At 35.0% G+C, this 23573-nt stretch overlaps 1 protein-coding gene across 1 annotated transcript in view; it reads right to left on the bottom strand.

Moving 5' to 3' along the window:
* Nucleotides 1–6694: 6694 nt before the first annotated feature.
* The window catches only part of CAND1 (cullin associated and neddylation dissociated 1), a 42157-nt gene continuing 25278 nt past the window's right edge, over nt 6695–23573 (bottom strand). The window contains exons 4-15 of the mRNA XM_010994202.3: nt 23170–23293; nt 21650–21906; nt 21459–21564; nt 20107–20252; nt 16632–16924; nt 14968–15109; nt 13123–14616; nt 12258–12353; nt 9785–9954; nt 9536–9700; nt 8330–8437; nt 6695–7327 (exon numbers count right to left, since the gene is read on the bottom strand). Coding sequence (XP_010992504.1) covers nt 7103–7327; nt 8330–8437; nt 9536–9700; nt 9785–9954; nt 12258–12353; nt 13123–14616; nt 14968–15109; nt 16632–16924; nt 20107–20252; nt 21459–21564; nt 21650–21906; nt 23170–23293 — 3326 coding nt within the window. The 3' untranslated portion in view covers nt 6695–7102. The remainder of the gene's footprint in view (nt 7328–8329; nt 8438–9535; nt 9701–9784; nt 9955–12257; nt 12354–13122; nt 14617–14967; nt 15110–16631; nt 16925–20106; nt 20253–21458; nt 21565–21649; nt 21907–23169; nt 23294–23573) is intronic.

Consider the following 23573-nt stretch of genomic DNA (forward strand, 5'->3'; position numbering starts at 1 on the left):
GGTGAGGAAGATAGATTACAGGATTCTGTGAGGTCAACCAGTTTAAAGCAGGTGAGGATAGAACTTGATGGATAGGAGATTGTAGTTAGTGTAGGATATTGGAGTTTAAGTTCAAACAGCTCTGGATGAAACTATTTAAGCTGTAGCCTTCAGAGTGGTTGGCTGAAATAGCAGTTTAAGGTTGATAAAACCAAGAATTACAGGGTTGAATACTGAATGCTATCTACGTAAGTACATTTCAGAAAATATCAACATTGCTCCTAGGACTTTTAGGAGACTGCTGTTTTTGTTTGGAAAAATGTATTTGAAATGTGAAGGAAAAGAATGCTTGAGGTAGATGATCCATTTCCCATGGCCCTCAGTGCCACAGCTTAAAAAAGTTGGTAACCAAATTGGATTGTTACTCTGGAGGGGTGAAGATGGTTGTAAAGGATAGGGAAGAGAGAAAAGATGAAGGCAGGAAAAAGAGGAGCCAGACACTGGCATGGAGTGGAGGAACAGCTGAAGAGAAACTGTGGCAGGGTGGTTGAAAAGAACTTGTAAGAACAGGTAAGTGTCCAATTTTGAGTTGTTTGCAGTGGGGTGTGCAGTGTGACCTAACTTCTGCCCACCTTGCCTCTCAAAAAAAAAAAAAAAATCACTCCACAGCTCAGCTGAACTTACTGTTCTCACCAGTGCCTTATGAGTAAGACCGTATGACTTCTTGCCAACCAAAATGTGATCAGCAGTAGTGTCACTGTTAGGCAAAAGCACTAGGAGACAGATGTGACTCATTACTCACTTTCCCTCTGCCACAGCAACAGAACATACTCTGAAGGGCAGCTTGGTTACCTAGGCTCCCAGTGAGCTGGGAAGCAGACCCCCATGCTACGCACTGGACATGCAGTATGTGTTTGAAACCACCTCTTTTGGGGACTATTTGTATTGCAGCATAATTGTATGTATTTCCAATAGCCAATCAATTGCCCTCTCAATTTCATCTCTAACACCCTGACTTCCACTCCAAAGATATACTGGTTCAGCATAACATTATCTCACCTATATTACTCCAGTAACGTCCTAACTCGACACGTCTTAACCTGACTTCCTTCCAATCCTCTCTAAACTGCAGTTCATCTTTCAAAATTACAAATCTGATCGCATGACTTGCTGGCTTTTGAGTCCTCCTAGGCTTGCCATCATCCCTGAAATTAAGTCCAAAATGTTTACAAGGCCCTTCCTAGACTCTTCCTGTTTTCCCTATTCCAAACTGTAGGCATATACTCACCTTCTGAATACACCATGACATCTCGTCTCTGTGATTTGCTAATTTTGTTCCCACTGCATGCAGTATACTTCTTGGTTTAGGCCTGTCCTGACCCCTAGACCAGGAACCTCTGTGCCACAAATCATAGAGCCCACACAGTATTTTCCCTACTGAAACACTATTTAATAGCAATTAACGTGTTTTCCCCATAGATACTGTCCCCAATGTCAGTAGGAGGTATCAAGGGAAGGGAGGGAAAAGGTAATTAGCTTTGCCTTTGATGATCCAGTACAAGAATGGAGGCATGCTAACACATCTGACATCAACCTTGCTGTGTAGAGCACTGTGAGCAGGGCTAGGGCAGGACAGACCAGTGGGGCCTTGCAGCGGGGCAGCCACACATGGTCATTTGATAATGCCTGACTGTACTTTAGAGGGTGACTGATGCTGGAGCGAATTTCTTAATCTTTTAAAAGTAGATTTTAAAGACTATGAGTGATTTTCAAGGTTTACAAACTAAGCATTCTGGACTTACTAAAACTGCTGACCAATCAGCCTCATTAATACTTCAAAAATGGTTCAGAAGCTTCAAAGACAACTCAATGGTCTTGTTTTCAAGAGTAGACAATTTGTGATAGTTTTTCTGCCACTTTGCCTACCACCATTAGTCTTTAAAATGTCACATGTGGGTATGAAGAATCATAAAAAGCATATTATTGTCTCCAAATATCCATTAATCCTAGAAAAATAGCAAAAATCTGCTAGTCAGCTCAACTTTAATAGTTAATCTCAAAGCTCAAATATCTAGTTTTGAAAGTATATAAAATGTCACTATTTGGCATGTCTTTAAATAAATATTACAGCTAAACAAGAAATTACCTGTACTGGGAAACAAGTCCTTAGTTGAGGAAAGTAAGTCAATGAACAAACTCTTTTCTTGAAGAGAATGTAAATGAGTAATTTTAAAAATCCACTTTTTGTAAGATTTCAAGTAAAATGTACCAATTGCTTTTTAATGTGATGCATCAACTGCAAAGCACACTGCTCATACTCCCCTGTATAGTAGCCCCCTTTATACAGATTTCTTTAAGTATGAGACGGCATTCTGTAGTCAGAGAAAAACAGTATGTTAAGGGATTTAATAAAGACCATCCATTTAAATCAAAAGAGGTAGTAGTATACAAAAACCTATTTTCACTAAAATTAACATGATAGTTCAGTTAACTGGTGGATGAGAAGCAGTACTTAAATTTAGTTATTAGCAGGATGAAGAACTGACACTTAAGAATGTCTGAAAACTTCTATATGTATCTTGGTTATAGCAGCTAACAAGAAACAAGAAAATCTCTCTAAAATAGTGGTTCTTAATTGGGGTAATTTTGTACTCTTCCCCATCCCCCTACCCTACTGGGGACACATGGCAATATCTGGATACAGTTTTTGGTTGTCACAACTGGAAGTGGTGGTGCTACCACTGGTATCCAAGTGCGCAGAGGTCAGGGATGCTATAATCTTAGAATGCACAGGGCAATCCCCCATGACACAGAATTATTCAGTCCAAAATGTCATAGTGCTAAGCCTGAGAAATCCTAATCTAAAAGGAACATGCGTTTTTCTACCAAAGTCTAAATTCTAGAGGAAAGCATGGGTTTTATTTCTAGAATAAGAAACTAGGAGTTTATTTCCAGACCTTTTAGGAAAGCCTAATTTAGTTCATGGATGGTAACAATTCCAAGCAAAGTACACATTTGGTGTCTTTTGAAAATACTACATTAGGATCACACACATTTAGCTGCCCTTACCTAAGTAAGCAAGTGAAATATTTATATTACAAGTGAAATGTCTGTGAAACAAGTAAAACAGCTTTTCAGAGTAATAGATTACAGGCTACTAAATCATGAGGTTATCATGGTATACATTAATCAGTTCTGAAACACAATTCTTCAGATTTTTCTTGTGTGAGAGCATTGTACAATAAAATCACTCAGTGTGTATCAACCATTAGTTACTGATAATAATCAGTAACTAATAATAATTATCAGTAACTAACGGTTACACTAATTCCAATACATCCTAATATAGAAAGAATTTCAATTCGCAGAGCTCTTTCCCACCTAAGATTTAAGTGAACAATTCAGCTTGCCAAAATAATCACTGATAATCATTTAAGATAAGAATTAAGAGTTCAGTATATTAAGATTCCCTCTACTAAAAATCATTCTGACACACTGACATTATAGGATCTAATAAAGTAAAACTACCTGCAATACTCACCCCTTAGTAGTTTTAAGTGAGGTTGGTTTTTATGACATCCTATGAAAAACAAATTCCATTTTGAAATGAGAGCTAACTTTCTAAGTTACAAAGAGCCAAACCACGTTGCTGGTGACTCTTCCCCTAAATTTTGTACTACAGATGTTCACTAAGTCTTATTTTTCTAGTATTAATAGGAAAATAAGCAACTTACTGTGCTGTAAAGGGAAAAAATCTAATTTCATTGTGCATCATGTTTAAGAAAATGGCCTTACCTGGGGAGCTTTTGGGCAGCTTGCCACCAGCTACTTCCAGTGTGTTCCATCGTGCAACCAGAGGTGTCAGAGGAGTTTTACCTAATTAACTGGAAAAGTGAGTTACGAGAATATCCTTTTCTCATACAACAAAATGAACTGTTGCTGTTAATGTCCATTTTCCATTCCACAGAAGATTAAATAAGATTTCAAAAACAGATTTGAATCTGGGGTGGCAGTGGTCTGAAAACTAGGATTCAATTTAGATAGAGCTAGAATCCAAATTTGCTGAAATTTTTAAACTTTTTAATATCAAACCACTTACTAATAAGCATTAATACGTAGAGGTTGGCAGTTAATTTTAGCAACTGAAATTTTTGGTAAAATTTAGTTTGGGCAGAAAATGTTGCTTCAACTTAAAAATTTGTCATGTGACTAAACACACCTTACAAGGCTTATTAACCCGTTAACTGACTTTTTCAGTGACTTTCAAGTATTTTGTACATTTCATTATTTTGAACTTCAGTCATGCCTGTATAATCATATCTGAGACTGAGCTAGATATAAAGATATCAGAACACCCCTTAAAGCTGGTTAAATTAGATATGCCCCTATGTTATTTCTTTACCATTTTACCTAACAAAAAGTGTAAAAAAATGACCAATTTGGTTACTTATGGTTACAAAAAAATTATGTACATATTCAAACATTTGTTGAAGTCACCATACTCTAACTTTTTAAGAAGTCTAATTTCCCAGTGGTTAAGCAGCTTTAGATATTATTAATGAATACATGACCACCATTTAAAAAAATTATCATTCAGTGCTACTAATTTTTATAAATTCTAAAGTTAGGCCTTGCCATACCAAATTTCCTTCTGCCTTAGTTTCATAAAATAACCTCAAAACACAACCCCATATTGAGCTTTCTTTAAAAAGAAATCGAGTAGACCTAAATGGTTTAAATGTCCTCCCCCAAAAATTAGCAAACAGCTTTTCTCTTACTATTAACTTACAGATCTCCTAAGGAACTTACGTATGCAGAATTGTTAAACAGAACTTCGAATAGTATTTTAAATACCAGTAAGCAGTGTGAGTGGCAGATTATGACTGAACCCCACACTTTGCAATTTCCAGTCCAGTATCATAACATCACCACTAGAAGTATGAAGTTAATCAGTACAACTCAGCATTTAAAATCTGAGTATTCTCTTTTAAAATCTAGTATTCTTCTTACTAATTTTATTATATATGTGAATATATGCATATAATCTATATTATATATAAACACTAAAACCATATCTACTACTCGAAAAGAGCATAATCTTATTTCTTTTGTTTAAAGATAGAATTTCAGCTACATTAGAAAAATTAGCCATTTTGCAAGACTCAAAACCACATGCACTGTAGAAATTAAAAAGAGAAATCCAGTACAAGAAAAGTGTGTGGATTTAACTTCGGACAGTTAACTAAATCCAAAGACATTCACACAACATATGCATGTCAGTCTCCTATTTGGTCCTAGAGCCTGCAGTATTGTAATTTATTGTGAAACCATGTAACCAAATACTTAAATATATCCACAACATCTATACCACGGAAATGCATATAGTACATAATATACTAACATCTCAAAATAAATTTCTATTACAGTTTTATGCGAGTTATGGTATAAGATTATCCCCTGCCACATTTTGAAATGACACCTTCAGGTATGGTCCATGTCAATGACTCATTAGTGGACTCTTCTCTGCTTCTGGAATGGTAAGTCAAAATCCTTACTGGTACTGATGTCTTATGCATTTTCCTCTAGACATTTGAAGTCAAGCTATTAATCTAATAACCACAGTATGTTATCAGTTAAAACCACTGCATATTTGGATGTTAAAGCAGGAAGTTAATACAGCAGGAAAAATATTTCTAATTCACAGTTTCAAAAATAAAGGGTGCAGTTTTCAAATATCTGAATGCTTAAAATTGGTCACTCAATTTTACAACTGCCTCCTTCAATACATGTAAACTATGTTTGCACAGCATAAGGAGATGTCTTTTATTTCAGAAGTTAGTTCTTACTGTTACAGGAGCACCACAAATTTGAAGAGGCTACAGTGTGAAATGAGCTCACTGAAGAATGTTAAATAAAATTTTAACTACAATATACGGTACTGCAAAGCTCTGTTCCCCCCTCAGCACATACCCCTTAATCAGGAAATAGTCAACACTTACCAAATACAATATGTAAATTAGCGCTACAAGAGGGGGGAATCTAACTCAGCTAAAAAGAAAATACTATTAGCTAATAAACCTGTAACAGCCAGCTTCAGAATTTTGCTAAAACTAAAATTCAAAAGCAGACAGTTATTTAACTCTTCAATAAGGAATGTAGAGGTCCAAAGGAAATGAGAAAAACCTGGCTTGAAGAATTTTTAAGTGGAAACACACTCACACAAATGTAACCGAGAAAAACTGAGTACTTAAATATTCAAATTTTAAATGTATAATAAGAAAATTTGTAATAGAAAAAGTGGCAAATTGTTATTGTGACTTGATTTGCTGAAAACACCTGCAAATTCACACTGGCATTAAGAAAACCAAAGTTTCAAAAATTTACTCCCCTCTCTCTCCAGATACGTGTTTTCTGTGCAAAAATAAATATCTGAAAATTGCACTAATACAATAATACTTATTTTACCTTTTGTATTATGAATAATCTGCACATGCTGCTTTACAGACGATACATATTTGTAAACTTGCTCATGCAAAATTAGTGTGCGCAACAGGGATATTGTTAATCCCTATACCTAAAAAAAAAAGATACCTTATTTTCTTTTAAACTGTCAAACCCTCTGAAATGTAACAAATCTTACACGGATATTCTTGTCTGCCAGCTAAAAATCAATTTATGTTGCTGAAACAAAGTTATACAAGAAGAAGAAACATGGTTTTTGTCTTGCAGAATTTTTGATTTTTAAATAAGAGAAAATTTATAAAAGAAAGAAATTCATGGTCACAAAATTTTAACATTTTAATCCTACACATTACAGGGTAAATAGATACTGGACCCTATCGCCATACTCCATAAATCCTAGCTTTTAGTTTCCATTTTAAATGCTGCCTTAACCACTAAAACATTAGTGGTCTTACAACCTCTGGATTATGGAAATACATATTTCTGAAATAAATGCTACCAAACAACAATGGAAGAAAGCCAAACTGTCTCCATGAAGGGAAAAAAAAAAAAGTGGAACATTTTGAAGCTTTTAGACACTTCTCTTTCCATGTCTTATGATTAACCTGTCAATTCAGTGCATTGTATGGTCAATGTAATGGTCCCCACGTTGAACAAACATCTAACTAGTGTCCATTGATTCCAAGTTAGTGGATGATGAATCTTTTTGGATACTTTCGAAGATGGCTGCCAGCTCAGGGTTAGAACTGATCTGTGACTGGAATTCACTCATTAGTGGACTCTTCTCTGCTTCTGGAATGGTAAGCAGTGCTGCTACTGCTCTCATGGCAGATCGCTTTAGTTCATCTTGCTTTTCAAACTCCTGCTTTACTGAGTTTGCTTTTACCTGTAACATTTAGTAAATTTATATTACATGCCCTAAAAGATAGCTCTTATACCAACAAAACTTAAGTACACTCACAGATCTAAAAGACACATTATTCTTCAAGCATAGTTTACCTTTTTTTAAAATTGAAGTACTGTCAGTTACAATATGTCTATTTCTGGTGTCAGCACCATGTCCCAGTCATGTATATACATACATATATTCTTTTTCATACTCTTAAGCATAGTTGTCTTTAAACTTCCTTCTAGCAGTAGCTGTCTCCTTAAGGAAATATTTTACACAAGGCCCATTATAAAAACCAAGAGTGGGATCTGCTTAGCAAGTCCTACTTTGTCCTCCATCAAGAAACTAGCTACCTTGTTTGTTCATTATTCTTTAAACATTTCAATGTGCTGACATCTCTGTGCCTTAATTCATATAACTATTTTTGTATGAAGTTCACTTTCTGAACCTTAAAAATAATTCTGACTTTTCAAGGTCCTTTATATTTTTTTTTACTGACGTATACTTGATTTACTACAGGCTAAGTGATTCACACATACATTTTCATATTCTTTTTCATTACAGGTTATTATAAGATACTGAATATAGTGTCCTGTGCTATACATACACACATTATCTATTTTATATATAGTAATGTGTATCTGCTAATCCCAAATACTTCAAGGTCCATTTTAAATGTCATCATGCACATATGAAGCATTCTATGACTCCCACCTCCACCAGAACTAAACATTTCTTTTGTGGTCCTATCACACTTTAACCCTTATCAGTACTTAAAAGTATGTGTCACATTGTTATAACAAAAACTTAAGAACAGCTAGCACTGAACAGTGCTAAGCTTTCTAAAACATCCATATTCAACAGGTTAACTTCTGAAACTAATTGTTTATATATGGTGCTAGCACAGTTAAGTCTGGAAAACCACGGTACAGAATCAACTAGGGATCCTGAACACACTGAGTCTAGCCTAAACTGACATGTCAAAGACATTAAAATTACCTTAGTTGTACATGTGGCACGTAATGGCTCAACAAGTCGGTCCAACCTCTGTAGGACGGCACTTGGACAAAGGGTAGAGAGCCTCACTAACATTAAAAATGTTAGCATCTATTAGAAATTTAAAAAGGACAAAATTTAGATTTTGCATTATTTTCTAATGACAATCCCAAATTCTCACAAAGCTTTTAAAAGGAAAATGACTACATGTACCATAAAGTTTCATTTTAATGTAATCTGCCATTTGGAATCACAGAATTGTCTCAGATCTTATCTAAGGAATTTTAGCTACAGGTACTAGAGTTACCTTACTTATCATGTGGTCCTAGAGTTCAGAACTAGGAAAGTGGTTCTCAACCTTGACCGCACATTAAAGCTGGGGGGTGGTGTGTCTTTGTATCTATTCCTCAGCTATTTTTACTTCACTCATCAGGATAGGGCCATAGACTTAGTTTTTTTTAAAAAGCTCATATGTACCAGATGCAAAATCACTGAACTAAAAGAAAAGCTTTACAAGAAGTTTCTACTGTCTTAGCAAATTTTCCTAAAAAAACCCCCAAAAGCCTGGTTATTCAGATAAATCCATATAATATAAAGTCCAGTAACCCAGTCTTTTATGCCATAAACTGTAGAAATAAAAGGATCCTATGACTTCAGGGCTCTTTTCATTGAATTCTGGGAGGGTCAGGTCATTCCATATTACATTATGGAAACATGAAAGCTGGAGTTCTCACAGTACAGCTAAATTACTGCCCAACTCCACTGCTTGACTAAAGGCCCCGAGTAGATTTCTCAAATCACCCTTATAGTTCACATTTTAAACAGACATAAACAAAATGGATATAGGCAAAAAAACAAAGCAGCAGTTATGAGCAGTTTATGCTCTAAACCTAAGAAGCCGTATAATCTCTATATAGTTGCTACTACAGATTCTTTGCATGTATGTACAGTTCTTCCATATTATTCTTTAACAAACCTCTTGATATTGATTGAATTCCTCCTCCAATGAAAGTGTTCCTGGATTTTTCCTACCTATCAACTGATATTACATCGCATCACTATTACTTTTGCAAATTATAGTTTATAACACTAAAGTCACGACAAGCAAACCAATCTTTTCTCACTTAGTAACGAGAGTAAATTACAAGGGTGAAAGTCACTACAGCAAAATCATCTAAAACATTCTATAAACAGGCACAAACATCTTACCTTAATATCATAATGATCCTTCAAACCATCTTCAACATGATTTAGAAATTCAAAGATATCAAGTCTATCCAGACAACTGTCTAGAAGTGTGTACATACACTCAAAGGCTGCCTTTCTAATATCCAGGCCGTCATCAACTGTATGTTTAAATGGACCCATTTCTACCTGTTGAAATAAAAAAGAATGTGTAGATATACTTGAAAAAGTGAACGACAAGCTTGAGTAAACAGTGTAATCTAATTAACTTACCTCTCTTATAAGCTCCTTTCTAACTTTTGTTTCATTATAAAGATGTGGAAGAACAGTATCTAGAAGATCCCTTATTAACGATGGCTTATTATGTGCTGCTGAGTTGAATGTGACCAAGGCTACTCTTCTTACATTCAAATCTGGGTCTTCCAATGTTTTTAGGAAATCACCTGAAAAATTGAAAGAGATGCAACACAGTTAACGGTAAGCTTAAAATGTGCATTACATTTTTTTCTAAATTGATTATTACTGCTGGTATTATTATTTCTTCAACATGGGTCACAGAATATGATGAAATATTAAGTGAAATCTATTAATTTCTTTTGGCAACAGGTAGACTATCATGTTTGAATCTGAGTGGATTTAACTAATAAACCTATTCTCAGCACCTTTAAATGCAGAAGGTAAGGAGTGAGAGCCCCAAAGGCTCCCAATTACTTTTACAAACACTTGATAAAAAGGGGGTGGCAAAGAGAAGTGATGGAGCCTGCAACCACAAGAACTAGTAACTTGAATGATTCTCCTTAGAGTTCAAGATTAGTACCTGCATTTAACAAAAGAAAAAGCAATTTTAAAGCCTGAGTTCAAAAAATAAACAAGGGGGGAAACAGATCCACTGCTTGATAAACCATACACTTGTTAACAGTATTCCATCTTTATCAAATAATCAGAAATGTACATCCAAAAAGCCTATTTTTAACAAGAAATATCAATTGGTAAAAGGTTTAAGAATATAAAAGGAAGAAAATGAAACCTAACAGGACAAAAGCTAAAGAAAGTACCTAGCCACTTTAAAATTAAACACAGAGATAAGCCTGGTTGTTCTTGCATGTGGGGGAAAGAAACAGTGCAAAAATCTTTGGAGTCACACAGATGGAGATCCAAACTGCTTCACTTGTCAACTCTAAGACTTCAGGCAAGTTATTGCAGGCAAGAGCCTCAGTTTCCCAGTTTATGAAATAAGAATTAGAAACCTTTCAGGGCCACTGAGCAAAATAAATAGCATGTATACTATTAAACACAAGTGTCTGGTACACATATGATAGTCACAAGGAGCTATTCATCATGTAATCTCAACCCTACCATAACCATCTTTTAGAATACACAGGGGAAAAACAAGTGCCACAATATCTGAACATTTCACAGCAGCAATTTGAAGAAATGGGAGGAAAAAAATACTTCAGACACCCTAGACTGTAAACTCAAAGTTGACCACCCCTGAAAGTTCTGATTACAAAAAGAAATAGTTCAGGTTCAAAAAGAATTTAAATGTACCAGACTAAACCTCCTCAACTCTCTGCTTAGAACTGCTATAATGGTAAATTAGAATAATGTATCTGCTTTCAGTAAAGAACCTGAAGTACTGCTATTATTATAGACAAATGGTGACATGGACTAGGATCCCCAACAACTTGGTCTAGGAATTTCAATTTTTAAAAAGCTTCCTAGGTGGTGGTTCTGATATTTATGTAGTCACAAGTAATACTGAAGTAGATCACAATTCAACCAGAATAATCATCTGATTAAGTATACCAGTGATGCACACTGGCTGACAGTTATCAATTTAGAACGATGTCTAGAGATCTGGCATAGGTCTGTTCCTTTGTCCTATCTCATATAATGCCAAAAATGAGAATAAATAAATATATCAAAGCAAAAATAGGGGAGGGTAACAAAAGCAAGACTCTACTGATAAGAGTCTGTCTTTCAATCATTTCTAGGTCCTAGTGTTGGCACTCGTTTATCCCTGTGTCCCCCTTACTCTGAATTGTTAATCTTTCTGTGGTTCTTTTAGACTGTGGGCTTTGCCCCCTTTCTGGCCTACTGCAGAATGGCACAAAACTGGAAAGCTTATTTGCCATATCCTTCTATCCTCTCTGCTGGTATCCCCAGCCTACTGTCCTCAAGAAAACACCAGAGTTGAGCTACTAACAGCTCTAGGAAAAGTGATGATGAAAACAACACAAGGAAGTTATAATCTTGTCTTCACAGAAAAAGCCCCTGTCCTTCTTGGGTATCTCTTCTTCAGTTGGGGAGAGCTAATTACCAGAAGAATTATCTTTTTTACTCTTAAATTTCCACCTTAAATAGAAAAGCCGCCAAAGATCCCCTTGGGAGCTGGAGGGTACAAGTAACAACAGGAAACTGGGGCCTTCACAGCTCAAGTGAAATTCATTTACACCTGGGAAGAACTTCAGACTGGTCAGAAAGATCGTATCTTTTTCCTTTATCCATTAGTTTATTTGGGTCAACCCCAAAATATGATTATCAAATATATAGTTGACTTTAACGATATCTTACAATATTTACTGATTTCAGCTATTTGTAAAATTATTTTTTCTAATGAAACAATTACTGTCCCTTAAAAGCATTTTAGTTCCCTGGTGGTAGTATTTAGTTGTTGAAATGATTTGGTCTTTTTTAATTAACTACTTAATAGTTATTCAGTATGTTTATCCTCATTTCCACTTACCTATGCAGTTCTTTAATAGTGGATCAATAGGTTGTGGATGATCAGAAATAGTAAACTTCACAGCTGTAACCACTGAGCTTCGGGCATATGATGAACCTATTTAAAAATGAATTGTAAGTCTATTGGTATTTAAGTTAACTAAAATCGACGGACATCTTTATCATTTTCAAACCACTTCAAATAACACCAGTGTGTTTAACTCCTTAAGATTCTTTTTGGTCAAGAGCAGTATTTCTTACTGCTCTCAGGACACTAATGGAGCAAAGTTTACTCATCTTACGAAACATATTCCTTTTGAAATCTAATGGGATTAATTTCTTCTGGGAAGGAGGTGGCCTGGGAGACCAGCAGTGGAGGATCTATCCCTCACAAAAGGGAACTGGTTAAACCCATAGTAGCATTAAAGATTGTTTGTTTGTTTGTTTTTTCAAACGAAAGCAATTTCTAAGAATGGCCATTAATACCTTCTCCTTGATCTACAAGGGTTGACACTGGTAAACCTGAAAACTCCTCTAGAATCTTTCAACTGAACTAGGTTAGTTCACCAATTTCAGTACTGTAATAACTAGCAAGCTCCGCCAGCTATATTAATTCAAGAGACACCTGTCTTTTCCACATTTTAAGACAAAAGGGTAACATTAAAATATACTGAACACTAGAAACTACAACAGATTTATTTAATCATTACCTAACTACGCTCTTCATCCTTTTAAACAACAAAATGTCACTTGAATATGGCTCCTTTCATAAGGCAATAGGTTCTACATGTAACAAGATACAGAAATATTTTAACTTTGACACTGGGCATCTTTCAGGGCAACCAACTGCTAATATATTTTTTAAATAAGAAAATCTAGGTACTCACCTGATATTAAGTAACTCTTAAGCCGCGGAAGGAGAGTTTCTGGATCAATTAGAGTGAGTTTGCCTAGACATTCAGCAACAACATTTCTGGTTCCTTCTTCTGCACACTCACAGTGCTTTAGCAATAAGGCCCAGATGTTTTCAACATACGGTTTAAGGCCCACCACTGATGCAGAGCTAATAATTTCCTTCAAGGAATGAAGCAGAAGATACTGCCTTTTGGGTTGACTGGTTATTTCTTGTAAGACAAATGGTAGATATTCAGGAAGGTTGCCCACACTAATGCTGCCTAATGCATAGGATGCAGCTGATTTGACTTCTTCACTAGGAGATGAGAAGGCTTCTAATATCACAGATTTTAGTTCCAGCTGCCCACTTAAGTCAATATGATGCCCAACTTCTCCAAGAGAAAGCAGAGCTAAGAGGCGAATAGAATCTGTAGACCTTGAGTTCTTGACATCTTGAATAAACTGACCTACTACAGCTGGTCCTTCTTTAGGGCATGCTCGAGTAAGAGCGGCTACGCATTTGGCAATGGAATAATAAGACTGCTTATGAGTAAGAGCTGTGCTCTGAGAATAAACTGGACCGGTCAGCATACGCAACAAATCCATGTATCCTAGATTATTTGTTCCAGTGACAACCAGAGCTTGGAAAAAGTCTAGCATGGCGCTAAGAGCTCCCCCCTGCAATAAAGGTGATCTAACAAGTCCAATAAGTTCATTGAGAATGGATCCACTTATCTTTGAAAGGGAGGAGGGATACACTTTTGCCAGTGTGGTAAGAAAACTGATAGCCATCTGTGAAACATGCATATCACTTTCACTGATAAGAGGCGGGAGCTCATCTAGAACTGCATCAATCATGGCAGCTGTCAAGCTGTCACTATAGTTTTTAATTAGGATATCTAGAGCAGAAAGTGTACCCAGTTTTAAAGCTCTCTGGTTTTTCCTGAGAAATGAAGCAAGAATAGGAACCCCTTCTCCCAGGACAGGCCTCAAATCTATCTTCAAAGGCGACCCAGCAATCAATGTCAAAGCCTTCACTGTAGTTAACCGGGTAATCTCATTCTTTAGCCTCTCCAAGAAAATCTGAAGTGTATTAGGCAAGTCAGAACCCAAATTGTCTCCCAGGTTGCAAATAATTTGTCCCATACAGGAAATGGCCCTTTCCTTGACTTCCTGATCAATGTCCGCTGCTTTTAACCTCTTAATGGTACAGGTAAATAGGTCTTTGATATAAGGAGTTGCATCAAACGAGGAAGGCTGATCTAAAGGACGAATTACTTTGACAAGCTGTTGAGTAACAAGAAGTGCTTCGGATGTAATCTTGTAAAATGGGTCTCCAACACAAGCCACCACTGGAGGGACCAAAGCTTGAACATGAGGATGGAAGACTTGAGGAGAGTGGTTACAGAGGATTACATACAGACAGGACAAAGCATCAATCTTCAAATTTGATGAGCTTGATTTATCATTCAGTGAGAAAATGATTCCTAAAAACCCAACCAAAAAAGAAAAATCCAATAATTTTTATGCATCGCAGCTTTACGAAAGAAAAAATTTAAAACTAATCCCTAAAAGATTGCTAAAGTTTCCACTTCACCTTATTATGTCTAAAGCAGTAGAAATTCCACAAGCTATGATAAACATTAAAGTCAAAAATGTTCAGTTATGATTTTATACTTTTAACTTTAGGTATTCAGGATGGTTCTACAAAAAAGTCAGTTCCACATGCAAATTAAGTTGTCACAAATTATCCTTTTCAAGGAAACAATTATTTAAGCTTATCTAAGTCTTGATAGTCTATAGTAAATCCCAAAAGTGACTTACTATTTCTTTCATACCTGGTACAAGTACAGGAATGTGTTGTGTTAGGGCCCCCGGTAATACATTTACCAGTTCTGTTAACATGTTAAAACAACACTGTCGGGTCTTCACACTTTTCTCTTTCATCTGTTTGTGCAGAGCTTTGACAATGTTGGGAACCTGTAATTATCAAGCGCTCATTAGCTGGTTCAGCTATTGGTACTTCCTCAGTACACTTAAATTACAGGGGATGGGGAGAAATGGAAATTTTTTTTTGGTCAAATTCCCAAGTCCTCTAACTGCTAACAAGATTGTTTGATACAAACTTTGTTGCGTCTACTATGTATGTTCTCTTGTAACTATATTTGCTTGATTGTAGTAAGAAAATAAATGCTATCATTAGCTTTCTACTGAGCAACAAAAACAGTCTCCCTTGATTAATTTAAATTAGGTAATGTATTAAGACTAAATAGAAATCTAAATAAAAATTTTCAACTGAAACTTTAGGAGCAATAATTTATAAATGGCTTTTTGGAACCCAAGTAGCACATACAGGCAATTAAAGGCAAAAAATTATGGAAAAGAAACTATTAAATGGGTCCTTGTTTTTGCTTGTTTGCTGTTGCAATGAAATCAACCTCACTTCAAATGCAGTTACAAGCAGCAAGAATATGACCCAGACATCTGCTTCTAAACTTTCTAATGTTTTATTAGTCAGCAAAACCTAAATAGGGTATTTACTAATAAATCTTATGGATGTCAGGTCACAGAAACATATACCATATTGAACAATGATGTGAGAACTAAAGGCAAAGGAAAATATCTATCTAGTGAATTCATCACAGCATCATCAAAATTTCGTGATTTTTACCTGCCTTCTACATACTTATTCAATTGCTTATGTCCTCCATACACTTTTTTTTTCTACAATTAATCTTAAGTGTTCACCTTTAAGTTCACCACAAACTTTTAAAATTTTTACTACTTGAAAACAAGATAGATATGACATGTACATACCCTCCCCTGGTTCAGTCCCTCTCAAGAACTGTTTTGTGATCTATAAAAATGGACAAACAGGTACCCACCCCCTAGGGCTGCTGTAGAGATTACATATAAGATAGGAAAATGTCCAGCATGTATCAACTATTCAATAAATGGGGGCTATACAGCTCTAATGTTTAGGATCTTAGAAAAGATGTCCCGAAGTGAAAAACTAAGTGTTTTATTAATGAGAACTGGCATATATAATAAATACTCTGTAGTAGGCACTTCATTGTATGTTTACATAGATCATCTCATCTCTACCTTGGGTAGACAGTTCTAAGTAAACCCTGATTACAAATGAGAAAAGTGAAGCTTAATGAAATGTCTAAACTACTTGTCCAAGATCACACAGCTAAATTAGGAGGGAAGGAAACTATAAACACAACTAGTCTGATTCCACAGCCCTAAGACTTCTCCATTAATATCAAAGATAAAGATTACTAACTCTTAAAGCTAATGTTGTTTAGCCAGAAAAATCAAGAAAATAATCAGATTTATACAAGTAATAGAATATGAACATCCATAAATGACTATACAAACATATCCCAGAACTCTGTTTCTCTAAAGCTATTCTGGAACTCATATTTCTATATAAAAATGCCATTTTAAAAGATGAAATTTATTATCATGATTTTCAAAACCACACTTTTAAACTGACCTGACTCTGAAGCATTGTTAAAGGTGTTTCTCCCTGTTCCATTGCGTCAGGGTCACACAGCCAACTTTGCACAGGACGAGTTTGCTTCAAAAGAGAAAGGTATGCATGAAAAACATCTGCCTTTACATTCTCTTCACGCTCTTTAAATCTGGATATCAGTGCAGGAGAGACGGTCTTGTAGAATTCTGGAAGCATTTCATGCCTTGTGCTAACCACGGCATCCAAGCACTTAGCAGCTGCACGTCTTACTTTCCAGCTCATGTCATCATCGTCACTGTATTCATCATCACTCCCTAAAGAGAAGTTTTAATGTTAACATGCTAATAATCATAAGAAAAGTTTATTGTTTAATATAGAAAGTGAATTGATATTCATAAACTAAGACGGTTTTCCAACTTTTCACTAAGATAAACAGCAACAGATAAGTTTGAAAAGAATTAATACTTAAACCAGAGGTAGAGTTTACTCACATAAATTTACACATAAATAAACCTCTAAAGAAAAATGATCATACTGTTTATTTGTTAAACATTTTCACATTTATAGGTAATGAGCTGCTTATTAATTCTTTAAAATCATTAATTCATACATTAAACTTCAATATAAGTATTTATAAAATCATAAATGTCCTAGTCTTTTTAAATAATATGAATAGAAGTTCAATTCAAAAGACCCACTTGACACTAGGAAAATCAAACTGGGGAGCTTGTAAGATTAACCATAAAACAGATTTGTGGTAAAAATGATGTAATGAAAGGAATGATGACCAATCCCAGGTCATGCTGTGAAACTAATTTTACAGAGGGAGAAAAAGAATCCTGACATCAGCTTTCTTTGTGACCACAGATTGTTCACTAAATTTGTTGATGCATATTTTCAACCTTTTAAGGTATGATCTTATTACAGTTTAAAGAAACTAAACCTTCTCAATTATAACAAGAAAATTCTACCCACATAACAACAGAGCACTAGCTTCTCTAAACTCCTGTAAAACATGAAAACAATATTCCCAGTATAAGCATCAACAATTCCATCTCACTTATGTATACTTGCTAATGTGTGTATGCGTGAAATCTCTGAAAATTATTTCCTTCCGATACTATCAGGCTGAATCAGTTGGGTCAACAAAATCAGGAGGATGGCCTACATATTAACAGTTCTCAGGACAGTCTACAATTACTGACAATAAACTCTGTTATTCTTAGATATAAGACTATACCCCTGAAATGATTCCTCACTGGGGGAAGAAAGATGATGTCTCTTCATTGGCTTATATTCCAGTTAGCTTAATGACAGCTAAATGTAACCAACATGTCTTGGAAAAATCTAGGCTATATGATAAAATTTTCCAATCTCCAAAAGCTTTATTACTTAATTTCATCTTAGCACTTCAGCATATTTGGTTGGATTTTCCATGAACCCAAGGCATTTGATTTATTCATCAATACTTATATGAAGAAAAATTACAGGGTAGTATCAAAATGGACTATTTAAAAACAAATGAAAAATTTCCAGTGGCAACCCAACTATGAGAAATACTTTACAGAAATACACTTTACTGAAAAAGGTTAATAGCCTAATCACTGAAATTATGTTGGTTTTATAAGTTACAATAACACCGCTACAAAGATATTTATTAGGTATAATCCATGTAACTGATAAAGCAGCTGAAGGACTTGGTTTATTATTCAACATCAGTACTTACCACACTAAAAACCAACAATCAAAAAACGTGGAACATAAAATGCTAATGCCTTTTTCAAAGGATACTCCTGTTATAAGCTAATGTTTCCCTTTATCAATATAACACATTTATTGAGTGTCTAATGTGTGTCAAGCACTGTCCTAGGCACTTGGATAAAGCAATTAATAAAAAAGACTAAAATTAAAATTTCTGCCTTCATGAAGCTTCCACCGTAGCAGATCATAAATAACTACAATGTGTCAGAAAATGATTAGGTATAATGGAAGAAAATTAAAATGCTACAAAAGGAGAGATATGATGTAAGGGGAAAGCCCTGAGATGGGAGACTGTATGAGGAGGGGTGTGTGAGAGAAAGTGATCAGGTATAACCCCAAAGTTTTTGGCCTGAGAAACTAAGAAAAATGGAGATGCCATTCTGAGATGGAAAAGTCTAAAGAAGAAACAGGTTAGGCAGGCAATGGGGGAAGGGTGGGGAGAAGATATTTTAGACATCTAAGCAGTAAATCAATTAAGCAGTTACATATATGAACCTGGAATTCACAGGGAAGATCTAGGGTAAAGATAAAGTTTGGGTTTTCAGCATACTGATATGATGAAAGCCAAGAAACGAGATGAGATCAACAGGAATCTAAGAGTATAACAGAGAAGTCCAAGGACTGACCCTGGAAATACTCCAAAGCTAAGTGGTCAGGGTGATGAAGAACCAGCATGGAGACTGAGAGGGAGTAATCACAAATACAGGGCTAAAACCAGGAGAGCGTGGTATCCTGGAAGTTAAAGAAATGCTGCTGAGACTAAGTAACAGGCAGAGTCAAACATTTGAGGTCACTGGCAATCTTCTCCATCACTGGAAGACAATTCAAGAGAAAAGAGGAAGAAAGGGGCTGGAGAGCTATCATTCTTTTCAGTTCTGTTGTAGTGTAGAGAAATTAGGCAGTATCTGCTACAGTCCAAGATTATTTGTACTTTTTTTTTTAAAGATGGATGAAATTACAGACTTCAAAAGTCATTACATAAATTTATTTATAGAATCAAACTAAAAAGTATAAGAAAATTAACAGGAAATTGACCAAGCCATAAACCCAGTCACTTACCCACTTAAACATTTCTATTATGATTCTTTCAATACCAGCAGAAACAACTGAACATGAGCAACCCTGTGTCCTTGAAGTGCTATTTCTTTCCAGAGTAAATACCACAATCAAATCACAGCACAATGATGTCAATCTCAGGAGCCTCAGAAATGTTCAGATTATTCATGAAAGTTAAATGAAGCCTCAAACAATATTTAGGATTTTTCATTAAAGCAACTATGTATAAAACCAACCAAACTGCTATGAATGTTATCTATCAATATAATTTTTAAAATAGCATTCATTTCCCTCCTCACAAAAAACACTGTAGAAAATCTGAATAAAGAACAAAAATCACTTATAATTGCTAGCCAAGAGAAAAACACTAGTAACATTTTTTCAGCATATTTAGAAAAATAAAACTGGGGCAGAGTACTTTTTGTTACCCACTTTCCACTCAACTTATTAACCGCTTTAACAAATATTTTTCTAGAACATGATTTTGAAAATTTTGCATAGCAGTTCAATACATGTCCCATAATTTAATCAATCTGCTACTGTCAAATATTGAGGTCTTTTCTATTTTCACTATTATAAACAAACAAATGGAACAATCTGGGGTTAAGAATCATCTCCATCTGTAACACTGGGTCTTTCATGAAAATTTAACAAATTCCTTCTACTTAATTTGAAATACCTTGGTCATCATCATCACCACCATCTGCATCCATGGCATTTTCATCTTCATCTTCATCATCATAATTATAATTTGGATCATAGGTAAGATATTTAAGACATATATTTATAATGGTAGAAACATGAGGATATACTTCTTTAGGACATCTGAGGGAAAAAAAACAAAAGCTGCCTTGAATAACTGTATTTTTCTCATTGAGTCAGTATCTGTCACATTTTGCTTTATTACCAGATTTTTTTCTTCCCTTGAACATTGGAAAGTGGTCTCCAGCCTTTTCAACACCAATGACCCTTCATCCTTCCCTCCCACTGACTCCATGTTTTAAAAGATTTACTTTTCAAATTACTCTTATTTAATCAGTTTTAAGATGAATCCCCCCTCCATTTTAACATCTCTGAAATTAGGATGATTCTTATAATAAATAGTATGTCATGGTTAGTATGGGGTCATACAGACAGAAATCTGTATATGCTCTATCTTCTCAACATGACTAAAAGACCAAGCCCACATGAACTTGCCCTTCAGTAACTAGGATTATTTGTGAAAATGCCATGCACATTCCTCTAGGCATGGTCTTCTAGCTGTATGTTGTAAGGACAGAACATTATTATAATAAATGACCAACAATAAAGGAATAATTTGTGTTTCTCAATTAAAAGGACAGAAATGAATCCTCACAATTTCTGATCTTAACAATCTCATATGACTATAAAGCTATTTGCCAAAAGCCATGAGTGGCAAACAGTGAAAAACTATTTACTAATACTGCAAGCAACAACAATGAAGTCTCAGGACACTGTACTACTACTACTGTCAATTCTAGCACAAGCAAAAAGACTCATTACTTGGCCAGCATGGCTTCTCTTACATAAATGTAGTTTTTATTATTAGAACTGGGGTTTCCAAATTGAGAATCAGTGCCCTAGCAAAATGGATGTAACAGAGCTCAAAAACTGCTGAAGAGAGATGAAACTCACTTATATATTTCTGGCTAGATAATTAACTTAATCCTGCTACTCTCTCAAGATAGAGACTACATCATTAAATTAAACTAAAAGACAATTATAAATACCTTTCCCAAGTTCTTAAAGTAAAGCCCTAACAATGAGAAGGAAACATTTCAAAATAAATATAAGGACTATCTTAAAATAAAGATGATATTCACTTCAAATAACTGTACTGGTTATCAGTTACTGTTTAATTAAAAACCTAATTGTAACACATTTGAAATCCAAAACTCAATCCCAGCTGTCAATAAATAACTCATTTCTCCTCTTCCATCTAATTTAGATCTTATTATTCTAATCTTAACAAAAATTTTTATTTGAAAAATAGAGATCTTAAAAACTTGCCTTCTCACAAATGATTCAAAGGCTTGAATGCAGTACTCTCTTAATTCATCGTCATCTACATTACAAAATTTTACCACCAAAGGAATTATCTTCTCAAGGTATTCACCTAAGAAAAGCACATTGGTTCTTAAAAACATTCATTAATATTTTTTAAATTAAAGAAAACTTTAAAATATTTGAACATTTCTTACCTATTCTATGACCAGCTTGCCTACTAATAGCGGCAATACACTGTATGTAGGTTCTTGTTGTTGACATGGAATCATTTTTGGACAACTCTGACAATAGATGTTCAATAAGATCTACAAAAACTATATTTCCACAGCTCATAACCAGATGGCCAAGAGCAATAATGGTTCTTTTCCTCACTGCAAGTCTAGGGCTGGTCAACTGGGGGAGCAGACAGGTCAGAATTGAAGGATGGAAATTAACAAGAAGTCCTCCTTGCCTTAAGATAAAATAAAAAGAAAACAAATAAATTCAATCTGTCCAAGTATGACTGAAATGTCTGGCCTCTGACCATCTCTTGACTACTCCTTCTCCCTAATGTCTTTCCTCTACATATCTACAAAGTTCCAATGATCTTGCTGACCCAACCCTCTCTTCCAAATCATTTCAGACGTGCAGTTCAGTGAGTCAATAGCATCAAACATCTGTGTCCTATGGCAGGACGGTGCCAGTGATCAAGTCACACATAGGACAAAAGGTCTAACTGAATTTTCACTTCTTATCAAATTAAGTATAAATTCCTCACCTTCCTCCACATGATGCCAATCTATCAGGATGATCTCGTACTACTTTTCATTCTATATTCAGGAAAACTAGAATACAGTGTTTTCCAACTCCCAAGACTACTTACATATTCTGATATATTTATGCTTGAGCACATATACCTGTGCCCTACCAACTTTCAAAACTAAATTCAAATGCCACTCTTTCCATAACAAGCTTTCTTAGATCCTTTCAGTTTATACCCCAAAACATACTATACTCATTAGTATTTAGTCTAACTCTGCCTTATAGTCATTTGCATTCTTATCTCCTATAGAGAAGTATAAGTTCGTTGTGTGCCAAGATGATAGCTCTTCACTTTTACCATAAATTTGTACCACATGAAGGCACTTGATTTCTTCCAAGTTCACGTGAACTAGCCACAAATAACAGACAAATAATGATGATGTGTAACAATTACAAGAATCAGCGACAAACTGACAGGCCTTTTAAGGTTATTTCCCCCAGGAGTTCCTTAAATCTTTCTATCTTTCCAGAGGAAAGTAGAAAAGCAACAAATATATAAAGCGAAGCTCCTTCCTCCCAACACATGCTTTAAAAATATGGTTGCTGAAGTATACCAGCATTCTTTTAACTGGAAAACTTGCTACTCCTACTGGCACATTTCCTTATCCAAGCACATCATTGTATTCAAGAATACAAAACAGTAAAACAAAATATAAAAACTGCTGAAATATTTAAATCACAGATCATCTTATTTTTCAAAACTACAAAAATTTACTCACTATGCAATATTACATGACAAATATAATTAGCTTATTTCTCTCCTTACTCCTAACCAAACACATTTGTAAAACAGACAATTTAAATATGAATAAATTTAGACCAAGTTTTATTATTTATCAGTTTATCAGAAAAGGTTATTAATAAATGTATAAATATTTGTATTACAAGTAATATAAATAACACTCATGTTTACCTGCTCAACATATCAGCCATAATATCCAAGGCTTCTAGCTGAACAGAGACATCTTCCTGCTTTGCTATTGCACTGGTAAGACGCCCAGTAATCTTTTTACATACATTAGCAGCTAATGCAGAGCCTACATACATGAATAAGAAACCAATGATGATTTCAAGGCAAGTATGCTGAATTCCATTTTATATTCATTATAATTACCAAATACTCAACAACTCTAAACTTGATTTTGAGACTGACTGAAGAGATCTATATAAGAATATGTGTTTCAGAACAGGTTGTTTTTCAATAAAATATTAGACATGAACAAGAATCAGAGGTAATAAATGCAAGAGTACACCACACAGGGAAAACAGTATCGATTCAGTAAACTCTATTGGACAACTATATCTAAGGACTGGCAC

Source organism: Camelus dromedarius, chromosome 11 (assembly GCF_036321535.1).
Source record: "Camelus dromedarius isolate mCamDro1 chromosome 11, mCamDro1.pat, whole genome shotgun sequence".
NCBI lineage: Eukaryota > Metazoa > Chordata > Mammalia > Artiodactyla > Camelidae > Camelus > Camelus dromedarius.